Genomic DNA, 17,272 nt, shown 5'->3' on the forward strand with positions numbered 1-17,272 from the left:
GTACGTGCAGGGGCCCAGCATTTCAGCCCCTCCTCCACTGCTTTCCCACACGCATTACCAGGGAGCTGGATCAGAAATGGAGCAAGCCAGGACTTGAACCAGTGCCCATATGGAATGCTAGCACTGCAGGCCAGGGCTTTGACCCACAGCATCGCAGCGCAGGCCCAGAGACTTCATTTTAATTGCTCTTTTTTAGGTCCCTAAAAAGCAACTCCTTTCCGTAAACCTGGAATGAGTTAAGAAGTAGTATCAGAAACTAAGTCTAGGTCAACAAGCTTTAAATGTCCCAGAGAAATAAAAATAAACTCGTTGAAGCTTGGTGTGTGCCATGTATGAGGTACCCTGCTAATCCTCACAACCATTACACTCTGAATTTTTTAATGAAAATTTATTTATTTGAAAGAGCTACAGAGAGAGAGGGAGAGACAGAGAGAAAGCAATCTTCCATTCCTCTGGTTCACTCCTCAGAGGGCCACAACAACCAGAGCTGGGCCAGGCTGAATCCAGAAGCTTCCTCCAGGTCTCCCACGTGACAGGAGTGCAGAGCCCAAGCACTTGGGCCATCTTGCTGCTTTCCCAGGCTGTTAGCAGGGAGCAGGGTGAGAAGTGGAGCAGCTGGGACTCAAACCAGCACCCTTATGGGATGCTGTTGTTGGCAGTGACTTTACCTGCCACACCACAATGCCAGGTGCTGGCCTGCACTGTACTATTCCCATTTACAGATGAAGAAGGCAAGGCACAGGGGGTTAAGGAACCAACATTTCACAGCTGGTAAGTTGTGGAGTCAGATTCAAATCAACAACTTTTCCCCACAAAATCCACACTCTTGGCCATGGCACTATTCTGCCATAACACTTGATAATGTTTTATAAAACTGTTACTTACACCCAACCGAGGTCTATAAAAATAATATAAAAGGCAAATAAGAGATTTCCATTCAACCACTGCAAAAGCTGTGGTTCAGAGACAAGGAATTAGGATGAGACTGGGGAAGTTATTTCTGTTATCAAACTATAAAAACAAAACATAGCCTGCCATCAGAAAACTCAGAATACCCACAATTAAGGGGGACTCAATGTTCCAGGATCAACATCTTTAACAAGCTCCAATGTGCTTTGGCTAGAAGGAGCAAAGGACCCTAAGGCACCCAGAACTCCAGCAGCTGGTGTCACCTCAGACACCGGGGATGTCCACTCTTCACAGTCCAGGGTCAGCCATTGTGAGGTTTCCACCAATTTCTAGGATGGAACAGGATGGGAGAAAATCCAATGCAGTGAGTTTTGTTTTATCCTTTTTTTTTTTTTAACAAAATTAAACTTATCCAATGTTTAAATTCTGTGGTTATGTGTCCTCCTATTCTGGTGTTAAGTTGTCCTTTATTTTATTAAATGAGGCATTGAGATACAGTGGTATTTTTATTTCAGTGAGCTTATTTGGCATGATGAAAAGAGTTTGGGGAGGCCTGTGCTGTGGTGTAACAGGAGTAAGCTGCCGCCTGCAACACTGGCATCCCACATGGGTGCTGATTCCACCCAGTTGCTCCACTTTCAATCCAGCTCCATGCTAACACACCTAGAAAGCAGCAGAAGATGGCCCAACTGCTTGGGCCTGTGCACCATATGAGAGACCCAGATGAAGCTCTTGGCTTTAGCCTGACCCAGCCCTGGCTGTTGCAGCCATTTGGGGAGTAAACCAGCGGATAGACGACCCCTTCTCCTCCCTTCCCCATAACTCTGCCTTTTGAATAAATCAAATAAATCTTTAAGAAAGAAAGAAAAGAAAAGAGAAAGAAAAGAATTTGAGAAGCAGGCACTTGGCATAGCAGTTAAGACAACGGTTAAGATGCTAGCACTGTGGAGTAGTGGGTAGGGCCACCGCCTTGGGTGCCAGCATCCCATGTGGGCGCTGTGAGTCCTAGCTGCTCCACTTCCAATGCAGCTCTCTGCTATGGCCTGGGAAAACAGTGGAGGATGGCTCAAATCAAGGGGCCCCTGCACCCTCATGGCAGACCTTGAATAGGCTCTGGCTCCCGGCTTCAGATCAGCTCAGCTCTGGCTGTTGCAGCCATTTGGAGAGTGAACCAGCGGATGGAAGATCTCTCTCTCTCTCTCTCTCTCTCTCTGCCTCTGCCTCTGCCTCTCTGTAACTCTGCCTTTCAAATAAATAAATTAATCTTTAAAAGACAAAAAGATGCCCACATCCCACACTGCAGGGCCAGGACACAAATACCCAGCTCTGGCTCCTGGTTCTAGCTTCCTGCTAACGTAGAACCAGCTCCTGCCACCCACATGCAAGACCTAGGATGAGTTCCTAGCTTGCAGCTTTGGCCCAGTGCCAGCCACTGCAGGCATTTTGAGAGTGAATCAGTGAATGGGAGCACTTGTGCTGGCTGGGAGAAAGCAAGGGGGAGGGAGGGAAGGATGCTGGAGCTTTACCCAAATTTTTATTTCTACTATGTTTTTTTTCTTTTTTTATCTTTAAATCAGAGACACAATGAACAAGGATAACCAGGAATCACTCTTGGAAAAAACTAATTAAATATTGAAAATGAATCTTGATGTGAATGGAAGGGGAGAAAGAGGTGGGGGTGGGAGGGAAATTATGGGGGGGAGAAGCCATTGTAATCCATAAGCTGTACTTTGGAAATTATATTAATTAAATAAAAGCTAAAAAAAACTAATTAAATAACAACCTGTCTAGAGAACTTAAAAAAAAAAAAAAGGCCTTTAGGAGGCCAGCATGGTGGCACAGTAGGTTAAGAATCCTCCTGCAGCACTGGTATCCCATATGGATGCCGGTTGGAGTTCTGGCTGCTCCACTTCTGATCCAACTCCCTGCTGATGGCCTGGGAAAACAGTAGAAGATGGCCCAAGTATTTCAGCCCCTGCACCCACATGGGAGACATGGAGGAAACTCCTGGCTCCTGGCTTCAGACTGGCCCAGCTCCAGCCATTGCGGTCATTTGGGGAGTGAATCAGTGGATGGAAGACCTCTTTCTCTGTCCCTCCCTCTCTCTGTCTGTAACTATGCCTCTAAAAATAAGTAAATAAAAAAAATCTTAAAAAAAAAAACCCTTTAGGAAGTTATTTCCACAACATAATTCATTATTAAAATGTAGCCTAAGCTGTCATTTTGGAGAGGGGAATACTATTATAATCAAAGCCAGTAAAATGTTAAAACTTAAAAAAAAAAAAAACAGTGGCACCACCATGCTAATGATACCTATTTGTCCTGTAACTCTAGATCAAAAAAACAGATGTTTAAAACTGGATAAGGCTGCTCAAATTTAACACCATTATCTTGATAAACTCTCCCTATCACTACACTCCTCCCTACTAACTCAAAACACCACCTTGAAACAAGTAATTTTAAGGCTCTTTCTCAATGTAATAATGTAGCCATTCCCTGTTACAATTTGTATAGTGAACACTACACTTTAATTAACTGTATAAATAGAAGTAGTTAAGGATAGAGTACAAAAACACAAAACAAAACAAACTCTCTTCTCTTGAAAGCCTTACAATGTAAAAGGTTCCAATTACAACTGCAAGTTCAGCTATAAATCTTCCCAGTCTCTGTGTAGCTGGGATAACAGACAGGCGGGCACAGAAAGCATCAAGTCTGAGTTTTAGTAAACCCCAGCACAGAACCCAAGTGTATTTAAAGGACTGTTCATCTGTTCAGCAAACTACATGTGGGTTTACTGTCTATGGTGATCCTCCCAACACCTGGGATGACCTCCTCAGTGGCCACAGCAGAACGCAGTGTGCAGCTGCACACACTGCCCTTTTTGGTTTTCCTTGGAGGCTCCTGGCCTGGGATACTCGGACATCTGCGGTCATTCATGGTGGTGCCCACTCTGGGGAGTGTCTTCTCTCCACAACAGCACAGGCTAAAGCTTCCCTTTCCTCAGAGGCTTCCTTCCTGTTCCCTGTCTTTAAAAAACAAGGCTCCAGGCATCTTCCCCTAAGGGAAATCAATACAAACAGTCGCTTTCCTGATGCCCCTTCCAACAGCAGCAAAGCTCGCCACACCTACAGACCAGACTGCAGCAGGCTGCGAGGAATCAGCCACTCCACTCTGCTTTCACTGGGCACAACCACAGGGGACACACACACACAAACCAGACTTCATCCCACAGTGGTAGACAGGAAACCCAGGGGATTAACTGGAGGTCGGCAGAGGGGTCACAGAACCCTCAGAAGCAAAACAAGCTGCCCAGGGAGGCTTTATGCCAACAGCTCTGGAAATGTCATTTCTCCACCCCCACATGTACATATTTATTACATAAAATAGCTGTGGGCCTGCAAGAACAGCTCGACATCACTGGCTCAAAAAAACGGAAAAAAAAAAAAAAAAAACCATGAAAATTAATTGAAAGGTCTCAACCATCCTTTAGGTCAAAGCTGCTGTCTATAAGGAGCCCAGGCTCACCAGTCGGCTCACAGATAACAGCCTGAGGATCTGGGGCTGGTGGCTGTCTTACTTCACTTGACACCTTCAATCTTCACGTCAAGAACAGTGACTCGGGGCTGGCGCTGTGGCATAGCAAGCTAATCCACCATCTGCAGTGCTGGCATCCCTTATGGGAGCCAACTGGACTCCCAGCAGCTCCATTTCTGATCCAGCTCCACACTAATGCACCTGGGAAAGCAGCGGAGGATGGCTCAACTGCTTGGGCCCCTCCACCCACTTGGGAGGCCCAGAAGAAACTGCTGGCTCCTGGTTTCAGCCTGGTCCAGCCCCAGCCTTTGCAGCCATCTAGGGAGTAGACCAGCTGATGGAAGAACTCTAACTCTTTCAAATAAAAAGATAAATCTTGAAAAAAAGGGGATAGGGGCTGGCATTGTGGCATAGTGGGTAAAGCTGCCACTTGCATTGCCAACATCCCATATGGGTGCCAGTTTGAGTCCTGGCTGCTCCACTTCTGATCCAGCTCTCTGCTATGGCCTGGGAAAGCAGTGGAAGATGGCCCTGCACCCAGGTAGGAGACCCGGAAGAAGTTCCTGCCTCCTGGCTTCAGATTAGCTCAGCTCCAGCTGTTGCGGCCATTTGGGGAGTGAACAAGTAGATGGAAGACCTCTCTACCCCCCAACCCCTCTCCCTTTGCCTCTCTGTAACTCCGCCTTTCAAATAATAAATAAATACATCTTAAAAAAAATTGTCCCTTTGAAATTGGTTAGACTCAGAGACAAACATTTCTTAAGAAAGAAAGAAAAGGAAAGGAAAAAAAGAGCTAAATTAAAATGCAAAGCTGTTTCAGCCCCCATAGATGTTACCTACTTACTCTATTTGGTTTTTTTTTTTTTTTTTGGAAGGTTTATTTTATTTATTTGAAAGGTAGAAGACACACACAGAGAGAGAGAGAGAGAGAGAGAGAGAGAGAGAGAGAGTACTTCCATCTGCTAGTTCACTCCTCAAATGGCTTCAATGCCAGGAACTCCATCCAGATCTCCCACATGGGTAGCAGGGGCCAAAGTACTTAGGCCTTCTGGTGCTTTACCAGACATATTAGCAGGGAGCTGGATTGGAAGCAGAGCATCCAGGACTCAAACCAGTGCTGATACGGGATGCTGCTGTCAAAAGTGGCAGCTTAAACCTGCTGTACCACAATGCTGGCCCCTTATTTGCTGTATTTGACTCAATTGTGTATTAAGTACAGTTGGGATAAGTCTCAATACCAGAACTTGAAAAACACCTTACAAATTATCTAGCCCAGCTCTGTTTTACAGATGAAGAACCTTACATGCAAAAGGCTCAAAGGCGAACTCGAAGACACATACCAAGTCAGTGTTGGAACAGGTGAGACCTAGACTTCCACCCAGCCTATACATGATGCCCAGTTCCAACCCTGTGCATACACAGGGTCCATGAACTCTGCTGAGATTGCCGTGCACCAAAAGGCAGAACAGACCTGTGATTCCCAAAGGTCAGCATCAAGAGAGGGAACAGGCAGGTACTTGCATCTGATAACTTAGGAAATCCCTTCCACCTCCGCCACATTACAAGACAAATAACAAGAGACATTTTAATTAAACAGAACTGGCTAGAAAGTCCTTAAGTTGTGAAACTAGGCTCGAAAATCTGACTTATTAAACTACATCAGTGGTTTTCAACCCGAGCCACACACGGGGTCAAATGCCAACATTCTGAGTCCACCCGTCCTGGTGGAGCCTTCAGATGGTTACACCCAAGGCTCGGTAGAAAAGAGAGAAATATCTACCTCACTGCATATGAATTTCTGATCCACAGAACCCACGCATATCATAAAAACACTTGTTTCAGATTACTACACTTTGGAGTAGTTGGTTAGGCAACAATAGTAAGCAAGCCACCTAGGAAGTTTTTAAGAAAGCCCCAATGTCCAAGGTGCACTAGAGCCTAATCATGCCAGAATCCCTGGCAGTGGGACCTGGACACCTATTCTTAAAGCACCCAGGGGATTCTCAGGAGCAGCTAAGGTCGAGAGCTACTGTCTAGATCTGTACTGTTCAGCAGAGAAGAGCACCTGTCTTATACACCTGTTGAAATTTAAACGAGTAAAAATTAGAAAAAATTGAGAGCTCAATTCCTCAGCTGCACTATTCACATTTCAAATGTACACTAATCACATACGGTTAGTAGTTGCCGTATTGGACAGTGGCATTGACAACATTTCTATCATCACAGAAAAGTGTCTAGATAGGCAGTTCTCAAAGCTTGGTAGGGAGCTGCCAGCACCAGCAACACTTGGGAACATATTAAAAATCCAAATTCTCAAGCCACACCCATAGATGTTCCAAATCAGAAACATTCAGGGTTGGGCCTGCAGAGGATGCTATGCATGGTCACTGCTCATGTAAAAGCATTTCCTCTATCTTCTCTCATCATTATGAAAAGTATCAACTTTTAGCTTTATTATAATGTAAGCGAGTATTTCAGGATGCCACATGGTGTCAAAGGTTTTGTGTTAGCAAGTTTGAGAAATCACTTTCAGTGACTAAGCAAAGGACTCCAAGAAGATGCTGCTATTTATCATTTCTAAGAGAAACAATCATAAGGTGTAAAAATATAAAATGATGAAACTCAACAAATTATATTATTAACATTATAATAATGAAGCTATGTAATGTGACAAAATGGGAGGAAAACAACACACAAAATTTGGTGTATAAATATTTGTATTATATGGACAAAGGCATGACAAAGTAAAGGTAGAAGGAAAATAAGAACAACTGGTTTCCTAGACTTGGTAGGACACATTCCCCACCCCACTCCTTCTTCATTTCTGCCATGCTTCTTATACAGTTGCCCATGCAGAAATATTGTAGCATATCTAAGACAGCAATTAAAAAAAAAAAAAAAAACAGAACTGAGCTTGGACATAAAAAGTCCACTGCAAGGATAACTTGGTAAAACAGTTCTACAACTTTACCACTAGTTCTCCTTATTGTTAATCTCAAAGTAGCATGAAATCACCACTGGATGCCACCCAATAAACTCGCTTGTTCTTTCAGTCCTGAATCTAGGAAGATTCTCCTACTTCCTGTTCTTTTTCACCTCAGAGCTACAATCAAATTTAAAGAGTTATGAATTTTAAGCAAATGAAATATTAAAGAAAGATGTGAAAAATATAACTTCTTTGTGTTTATTTAGTTTCTACCTAGTTGTTAGTTGGGAAAATGCCAAACAAACTAATATCCAAGGAGGAATTCCTTCTTATTTTTACAAATCCAAATGTCCAGAAGCATTTTGTAGACTGGTCTTTAAAAAGCTCCTGGAGCTGGAGCTGTGGTGTGATTAAGCCTCTGCCTGTGGCACCAGCATCCCATATGGGCACCGGTTCGTGTCCCAACTACTCCACTTCTGATCCAGCTCCCTGATAATGGCCTGGGAAAGCAGTGGGAGATGTCCCAAGTGCTTGGCTCCCTGCATCTACATGAGAGACCAGAAGAAGTCTCCTGGCTCCTGCCTTTGGATCAGTGTAGCTTCAGCCATTGGGGCCATTTAGGGAGTGAACCAGCAGATGGAAGACCTCTCTCTGTCTTTCCCTCTCTTTGTAACTCTGACTCACTAACAAATAAATAAATCTTTAAAAAGAAAAAAGCATATTAAAAAAAAGATTTGAATTTGTACTGCCCACATGATAGGAGAGCAGCAAGCCTAGAAATGAATATTAAAAAGTGATTAAAAAAATAAAAAGCTCCTGGGAATGAGCATTTGGCCTGGTGGCAAAGGCACAAGTTAAGATGCCCATGTTCCATGCTGGAGTACCAAGGTTCAATCCCCGGCTCTGGCTCTTGATTCCAGCTTCCTGCTAAAGTAGGCTTATAGGAGGCAGCAGTTCATGACCCAAGTACCTGAATTCCTGCCACCAACAAGGGAGACCCAGATTGAGATCCAGGCTCCTAGCTTTGGCCTCAGCCCAGCCCCAGCCTTTGCAAGCATTTAAGGAATGAACCAGAAAATGCAAGCTCTCTGTCTCTCTGCCTCTCAAAATTGGGGAAAGGGAGATAAATCCCACACTAATCAACTTTTGATTGTTTTAATCAATTTTCCTCTGAAGTTTTGCATTTCTTCCTTTATTGACAACTCTGTTATTAGTAAATTTATTTTTTTTATGTGGTCAAGATAGAAGTAATCTTTCTGAGTGCTTCTGCAAATCTGGTTGATTTCTCTGTTATTTTTCCTTGCAGGTAAGGTTTTGAAAACTGTAAGTTTCAAACACACAGAAATTTTCTCTGCTTTGGCTCTGGGACAACTTGGAAAAGGGTAACTGGCTGGAAGAACCTATTATGTCTTCAGGATCCCTATTATTGAAGGGAAATGTGTTCCTGTAAATTTTCTTTAAAATATGAGTACATGCCATGTGTAATTTTACACAAATTGGAAACAACCCAAGTTTTCCACTTATCTCTTACTCAATGTTGCCCAAAGAAACCAAGTGGCAGGGTGATAAACTAGCCAGTTTGGCATCATTTTGAAAATTCCTTATGGCATTTTTCCCCAGCCTAGTTGGCACATCTCTTTTGTAACTGAATGAGCCAAAACAGTTTAACTAGAATTTGTCCAATGGCGACACAAAAATGATTTAAAATTTTTCCCAGTATTTTGTATCTGGCACAACTAATTATCTTCATGAATGTGGGTAATTGAGAGCTGTCCACAGCACCTACTACTTTCAATTCTACATTTATTTATGCTCTTATGAAAAAAGGAAACCATTTGCTTTACTTTATTGTTGCAAGTTAAGTAGAAAAGGGATTTGACAGCAGCTTTTAATAATAATAGTGACTGCAAAGAGAATTTACAGAATGCTTTCTGTGTGCTGGAGATTCTTAAACTTAAGTACTGAGAACACAAAGATAAATTATACAGAAGCGTTGCCCCGGAGTGATCCCCAACTTTAGCTGTGACACTGATATATCTGAGAAGTGTCCTTAACATGAAACACAGACACAAAAACAAATGTAACAACACACTTCAGGAGGGAACAATAGACAATACAAAGAAAATTATCTTTAATGTCCTCAGAGTTGGAAGAGACCACAAACAAGAAACAGGAATAGGATTCTACTTAAAAAATTCAGAGACTTAAAACAGCTCTTGGAAATTAAATACCAAAAAGGAAAATTAAAAACAAGGGTGGAAAGATACAGTGAAGGAAATCTCCCAGAAGACTGAATGAAAAGACAAAAGATGAAAAAATAGAAGGAAAAAATAAAACCATCAGAAGACCAGTTCAAGTAACCTCATGTTCAAGTAACTGTCCCAGAAATGAACAGAGAAGTTAAAGGGGAAGAATTTGTTAATGAACTAATTTAGGAATTTTCTTTCAGAATGGACAGATAAGAGATTTCGAGTCAAGCCCATTATTGTGATTTCATAAAAATGGGAAAGAATATTCCACAAAACTCCAGGAAAAAGGAAAGCAGGCCACATCCAAAGGATCTGAAATCTAAAAAACCTCTCAATGGAAGCAACAGAAGACAAGACATTAGCCTGTCTCCAAAACACGATTGGACACCCTTCCAAACTATCAATGAGTAAGTGGGTAGAATGAAGACAGCTTTCATGGTTTCAAAAAAAAAAAAAAAAAAATTACCTCCCAAACACAGCTTCTCAGAAAGCTACTGAAGAATGTGTTTCACAAAATGGAGGCAATACACTAAGAGAGAAGAAAAGGGAAATAGAAAAGTATGTGATCTCCACCTAGAAGGCAAGTACAAGGAGCTCCCAGAATAACGGTGAAGGGAAACCTAAGAAAGCAGCCACACGACACAGCAATGGCCACCCATCCATAATGGAGCAAGTTAGTCTCCAAGATGATGAAACTGGCAGAGGACATTTTGAAAAGAGATGCAGGCAAGGGGCAGAGTTTGAATACTGAATTAATGGCAAGTAGGAAAAGAAAAAAATTAAAGAAAAAAAAATTCACTCCAGGGAAAACAAAAAGTTTTGTATGACAGAAAAAAATTCATTGACGAGTACATGACTCAAATGTAAACACTGTTCTATATAGTTAAATAAATGATATGAACACCGAACACAGATCTAAACAGAATTACTATATAACTGTACTAGGAAAATGGAGGAACAGGAAGAATCTAGGGGTAGGGTAGGAATAGGACAGAAGGAGAGGAGAAAGAGAACAAATCAAAAATCAAAAACCAGCACTGCCAGTGATTATGCACAGAATATAGAGGGAAATTCCAAAAGAATGAACTAAAACCACTAAAAGTAGTTGCCTCTGGGAAAAGAAATGAGGATGATTTTTTTAGCATAGCCTTTATAAATTATAGAACCACTTCACACTCTAAATTATTTATGCTGGTTTAAAAAAAAAAAAAAAAGCAAAGCCCAAGTTCTTGCTAAACCTGTGTTTTTCAAATTACAAGTTTGTGATTCATTAGTGGGTGGTGAAATCAATGCAATAAATCACAACTATCATATTTTAAATGAATTGGAACAGAAGAGGATAGAAAATAAGATACACTGCATAAGACAGATATCTTTCAGTAAGCCTTTATAATACACACACACAGAGGCTCAACATGTAAAAATGATTTTAAGTGGGGTTTGCAATCACAGCAATTTTTAAATCACCACTCTAAACTACACTGTATTATAATACTTTAAGTCTTGTTTTTAAAAGTAACAGTTTGGTTGCCCCTCTTCCAGGCCAGCTGTGGCCTGGGAGTGCAGTGGAGGATGGCCCAAGTACTTGGGCCCTGCACCCCATGGGAGACCAGGATAAGTACCTGGTTCCTGCTATCGGATCAGCGCAGTGCGCCGGCCACAGCGTGCCGGCCGCAGCGGCCATTGGAGGGTGAACCAACGGCAAAAGGAAGACCTTTCTCTCTGCCTCTCTCTCTCACTGTCCACTCTGCCTGTCAAAAAAAAAAAAAAATTAAAAAAAAAAAAGTAACAGGTTTCGGGGACTGGTATTGTGGTGCAATGAGTTAAGCCACCAGTTTCAAAGCCAGCATCCTATATGAGTGCCAATTTACATCCCAGCTGCTCCACTTCCCATCTAGTTTCCAGCTAATGTGCCTAGAGAAGGCAGGGGAGAATGGCCCAAGTACTTGGGCCCCTGCCACCCATATTAGAAACCAGGATGGAGTCCCAGGCTCCTGGCTTCCTCATGGCTCATCTCCAGAGGTTGTGGCAATTCTGGGAGTGAACCAGCATATGGAAGATCTCTCTTTAACTCTCTCTGCAACTCTGCCTTTCAAATAAAAATCTTTTTAAAAAGTAAGAGATTTCAACATACCTTTATTTCAAAAAAAAAAAAACTGAAAATGTTTATATATAATGAAAATATGCATAATAGTGCTCTTTAAAATTCCAGTAGTATCATGCCTGCAGAATGCATACTCCTATGTTAGTGAAACCTGGATATGCCTTGCTTTCTCATAATAAACCATAAAAAGAGAAAAATAACAACTTAGAAAACAGAATTTAAAGTCCCACAAATGATTTTCTAATATAGTACATTATAGCTTCTTAGGAGACATAGCTTTTTAATTTTGTATTCGTTTCACAAATATTTAAATTTCTGGCCTTCAGACACACTTGAGCAGAAGGAATGGCTAAGGAAGTCAAATTGCCTGCAATGTGAAGGCATAAGCCAGAAAAGACACATGCATTTGACAAAGAGGTAGCTTTCCTCCCCTGAGCCCTTCTTCATATACTTGGCAGAGCATATATAGTACTCCTGCAGTATGGACAATGGGGAAGGAAGCTAAAAACTAACTTTGATGCTCTTTTATTAAGAGCCATATTTAGTCCGATATTTTCTTTATACTCAGCTATGTTAGACATGCATTTTCCTGTAGGTGCTTGCCCTACCATCCACTTACACAAAATAATCAAGAACAAAATCACCTGTAGAAAGCAAGCTGCATTATACTATTTCCATAATAAAACTTCTCTTCTTAAAACTTATAAGGATCAGTGCCAGCCCTGTGGCGTAGCGGGTAAAGCCCCCGCCTGCAGTGCTGGCATCCCACATGGGCACCAGTTCAAGTTCCAGCTGCTCCACTTCTGATTCAGCTCTCTGCTATAGCCTGGGAAAGCAGTAGAAGATGCACCCTCATGGGAGACCCAGAAGAGGCTCCTGGCTCCTAGCTTCAGATCAGCGCAGCTCCAGCTGTTATGGCTAACTGGGGAGTGAACCAGCAGATGGAAGACCCTCCCCCTCCTTCTCTCTCTCTGTAACTCTGCCTTTCAAATAAATAAATAAGTCTTAAAAAAACTTATAAGGATTGGAGCCATACCCCAACCATTTGTATTTTAAAACTACCTTTACCATCCACACTGGATGTAAAAAAAGAATGAATTAGTCTTCAAATATTGGTATTAAAGATACTAAAAGCATTTATTAAACTATATACAGGGACAGGTATTTGGTACAGTGTTTAAGACACTACTTGAGTCACCTGCATCCCATATTGAAAACCGTGAGTCAGGGTCTAGGCCCCACTTCCAATTCTGCTACGTACTACTCAGAAGTAGGTGACACCTGACACCACATGGAAGAGACCCAGACTGAGTTCTGGGCTCCTGACTTCTGCCTGGCACAGTCCCAGCTGTTGCGAACACTGGGGAAGTGAACCAGTGGATGGAATACCTGCCTGTCTCTCTTTCAAATAAAATGAAAATACATAAATAAAATTTGAAAAACAAAATATAAAGGAATAAGCTACACCTTTTTGTATATGTGTGTGTGCAGCAGAAAAAAATACAGGCAAAACAGATGGCTGATTGCCTTTCATTGGAGTTATGAGCAGATGAGAAGAACAGGGGTGACAGCAGTGGGGAGATGAAGACTTCCCCGTGTAACTCATCCTGGTAGGCAAATCAGAGATTCTCATTCTTCCACTTGCCAAACAGCAAACAGCTTTGCTTCCGCATCCTGCTCTGCTGCCGCACTCACACACAATCACCCAGAAGTAAGCTGTGGCAGGTATGTTTCTGCTTTCATTGACAAAGAATGTTCTGCTGACCTTGCAAAACTGAACCTGTGTTCTCAACACAAGAGCAACACCAAGGCTGCCTGGTCTTTGCAGGCTGCCAGGGCCTAGCTTGCTCTGCAGCCTCTCTCAATGCTCCCATCACACTGCAGACAGCTGCTGAGCGCCTGCTGCATGCCAGGCCCCATGCAAGAAAAGCAAGACAAGAGACCTGCCTTCAGGGAGCTCGGAGCCTCCAGACAAGACAGAGGGGACATGGAATTTCCCAATAATGGTGTATGTGTTGGCAAAACTACACACCTGCATAACTCACCATCATGTTATTTTAACTATTTTCTCCCTTCTCCCTTCCTGCACCTGCCAAAGGTGAGGGTGTCTGGCATACACACTGTGTCCACAGTTATCTTTGGATCCCCTGTGCCAAACATGGTACCCACACAATCCAAATTTCACAAACACCTCCTGGATAGTAACACAACAGTATTATAAGAAACAATTCCATGTAAGTGTTAACGCTTCAGGGCAGTGATCAATGTACATATCAACTATCACCCTGGACCTATGCAATGTATTATAATCCTAGAATGTCAGCACCAAAACAAACATCTCCAGCCTCAGACAGCCTCTGATCTTTCTTGGTCCTCGTCATGCAGTCCTGACTTTAGTTCCATAAAGAGGGGAAGATGATGAAAGCTGAGCCAGTCTACTTCTTTTCCTGGAAGTCAATGCACCCTCACTTGTTTTACTGGGAAGACTGAAAACTTTTATCCAGTAATTAGAATTTTGACTCATGTTTAATACGCTGGTAATTTCATGAACTTGCATAGAAATATAGTAATTGTCATTTTGACACAGGCTTGCCAATATGCATTTATTTAAAGACTTCTTACATGTCAAATCTTGGACTTTTTGGTTTGAAAAATAAGAACATCCTCAGTATTCTCCTGGCTTACCCTCACCCCACCCTGGCTGTACCCAGAAACAAATGATAGGAAGAACTGTAAATATAGCATGAAACACTTTTGCAAATAATCAACCCAAAGCCCAAGGGACAAGCTGTTTCTATTTTTAACTGATCTGTTGCTTTAAGGAAAAACTCTGTAGAGAAATAGGAAACCTAACTGCATAATGGAAATCAAAATGCATTTGGGGACCTTAATCAACAAGTAGCAGTGCTGTGTAGACATCCCTGTAAACTGAATGACCTGCCGGTACACTGAGTGAACCCCACAAAAAGGGTCCATCCACCACTTGAAGAATCAGATCTGCCAGGACAGAATAAGAGAACACACATACTTCAACACTGTTCTTAAAACTACCCAGTAAGCAAGGCAATGGATGAATACCAAAATCACCCTGTAAGTCTTGTCTTTACATATTCTGAGTAGTAATTAATGTGACAAACTACAAATAAATGATCAACTAATTATACTTAGCATCTGGAATCAACTGTCTACAGCTATACATTCCATCCAAATTCCACAAAATCTATTCCTCTACACAAATGACCACATTTAATTTCATTAAGTAGTAACTGACAATGGCACTCCTGAGGGTTAAGAGTGACAAGGAGCAGGTGCCAAACCAGCAGGGAAAACAGAAGCAGCAGCCACATAAAAGGAATTAAAATCATCTACCTGTTTCCCAGAGTGGTTTGAAGAATCCCACCCAATGGAACTTTCTTCTGAAACAATGTAACTATATCCAGTCTAGGGGAGAGGGGAACAAACTTTGGTAGTGTGGACATCAAATTTAATTGGTAAATATTGTAACTTAATCAATGAGTTTGCTACCAACATGAAATTGTATTGCTTTAAACATAACCAATGTCCAAGGATACACAATTACTAAAATGTATTGAATGCAACATTTTAAGTATAATTAAGCTATTTAATATCACCATAAGAATCTGTTAGAAGTAGCAGAATGTTTGCAAATGGGATTAAAACTTGCTAGACCCAATACAAAAAGCAAAGAATTTCCAATATTACCTCCTCATTATTTTCTTCCTCCAACTTAGCACAATTGCGACAGAAGGCATGATTACAGAACAGAGGCACTTGCAATCTTTAGCAATAAAATAACAAACCCTACTTCATAGTCTCTAGTGAAAAAAAAAATTCTCTGAACAGCAAAATTCACTAAGTGTAACTCATCAATCAACAGGTGACTTTCAGAAACAAACTCATTCGAGAAAGAATTTTGTAAAATCTCATGCTTTTTCTTTCATATTTTTTACAAGCTACTGCCTTGCTGCACTGAATGAATCCCAACCCATTCCTTCTCACGGTCGCACCAGAAAAATGCCAAATATTCAAATCATTTTAGGGCATTTTCCCATACAGTTGCATGCAACAGAGCAGAATTTATAAAGATCCAACAGTTACCACTTTTCAAATGCAAATATGTTGCCATCTAGTAAATACAACTCCCTTTTAAACATCCCCAGTGTCTATACAGTTCAGGTCACTACTTTTGTTTCCCTGAAAATCAGAATCTGCGCGTTACATTCAGGCATTATCTTCACCCGGCACCACCACGAACAACAACAACAAAAAAACAGATCTGGTAATGGCCCAGCCTGAGCTCGCATCACCCAAGAACGCTTGGCTTTCTTTTTCCACCTATTTTCCACGCAACGTCCCTACACAACTCTGCTAAAGGAAGCAAACCTATGCGGTAGTGCACTGGTTCCTAGGTACAATAGGCTTGGGCTGGTCATTGCCGGCTCCGGGCCTCAGTTTCCCTGACTGTAAAATGCAGGTCTCCAGGTCCCATCCGGCCCCCGCACTCTCTGACAAGCGCTGGCTGCGGCCTGGGGGCCTGGCCTGACACCGCTGCAGATGGGAGGGGACCGGGAAAGGGGGTGGGGTGCACAGAGGAAAGAGAAGAACTTGGACTTGCAGCCGCGTCAAAGAGGAGCGTGAGACAAACTTGAAGCCGTCCCCCTAACAATAGGGAAAGAGCACTCCCGTTTTCCCGGCTCAAAGTTGCGGGACCCGGAGAGCCTGGGTCCCCCTCCCGCCCGCTCCGTGCGCGCTGTACCTTTCTCCCTGTTTGGTGTTGGCAGGAGGAGGGTGCAGGACTGTCTGATTCCCTTCCATCTCCACCACGCACTTGGTGTTCAGCTCCAGTTCTGAAAGCACAGGGGAAACCGACGCTGCAAACTCGAGCATCCGCGCCCAGCCCGCCGCGCCGCGCCGCGCGGGGGCTCCGTCCTGGAGGCGGCGGGGCCGGGAGACGGCGCCCGGGCTCCCCGGCTCCGCGGCCAGGGCGGGCGGGCGACCGCCGCCTCCGCCCGGAACCCCGGCTCCCCGGCTCCGCCGGCCCGAGCAGTTCCCAAAGTTGCCCCGGCCCCCAGCCCGAGCAGAAATCACAACCAGCAGAAAGCTCCTTACCTCGTCGGTTCATGGGCCGGACGCGGACGGCAACTTTTACCTTGGTATCCGACATGTTGGCGGCGCCCGCTCGGCCCTGGCGGCCCTCACGCGCCGCGCCGCCGCCGCCGCCGCCGCCGCGCGCGCCCGGAGCGCGGCCACCGCCGCTCGGCCGAGAGCTCCGCTGGGCAGCGCCGAGGCGCGCGGGCCATCCCGGGGGAGCGCGACGCGGGGCTCGGCCGCGGCCCGGGGAGGGGCGGGCGCGCGGGGCGGGGCGCGGCGGCGGCGGCGGCGGCAGCGGCGGCGGGCGGGGAGGAGGCCGCGCCGCCGGCCCAGACGCCGCTCTAGCCTCGCCGGCCCAGCCCGGCTCACAGCGCCTCAGCCGCTCGCGGCCGCCGCGCCGCCATCTTCGCGCCCCGCGGTGCTAGGGGGGCGGGTGGG

The 17,272-nt window shown here is 43.8% G+C and overlaps 1 protein-coding gene across 14 annotated transcripts in view; it reads right to left on the reverse strand.

The window, feature by feature from the left end:
* The window catches only part of KIF13A (kinesin family member 13A), a 243,766-nt gene extending 226,589 nt beyond the window's left edge, over positions 1 to 17,177 (reverse strand). For 13 of the 14 annotated variants that reach the window (XR_016234740.1, XR_011388751.2, XM_008274127.5 and 10 more), the window contains exons 1-2: positions 16,853 to 17,083; positions 16,500 to 16,590 (exon numbers count right to left, since the gene is read on the reverse strand). Coding sequence is in view for 12 of the 14 variants with exons in the window: in XM_008274127.5 (XP_008272349.1) it covers positions 16,500 to 16,590; positions 16,853 to 16,907 (146 nt within the window). In the remaining 2 variants the exon portion in view is untranslated. Of the gene's footprint in view, positions 1 to 16,499; positions 16,591 to 16,852 lie in introns of all 14 variants that reach the window. The other variant, XM_089334368.1, reaches the window with a different exon arrangement.
* Between the last annotated feature and the right edge of the window lie 95 nt (positions 17,178 to 17,272).

Source organism: Oryctolagus cuniculus, chromosome 5 (assembly GCF_051225735.1).
Source record: "Oryctolagus cuniculus isolate XC-2025 breed Fujian yellow rabbit chromosome 5, ASM5122573v1, whole genome shotgun sequence".
NCBI classification, from domain to species: domain Eukaryota; kingdom Metazoa; phylum Chordata; class Mammalia; order Lagomorpha; family Leporidae; genus Oryctolagus; species Oryctolagus cuniculus.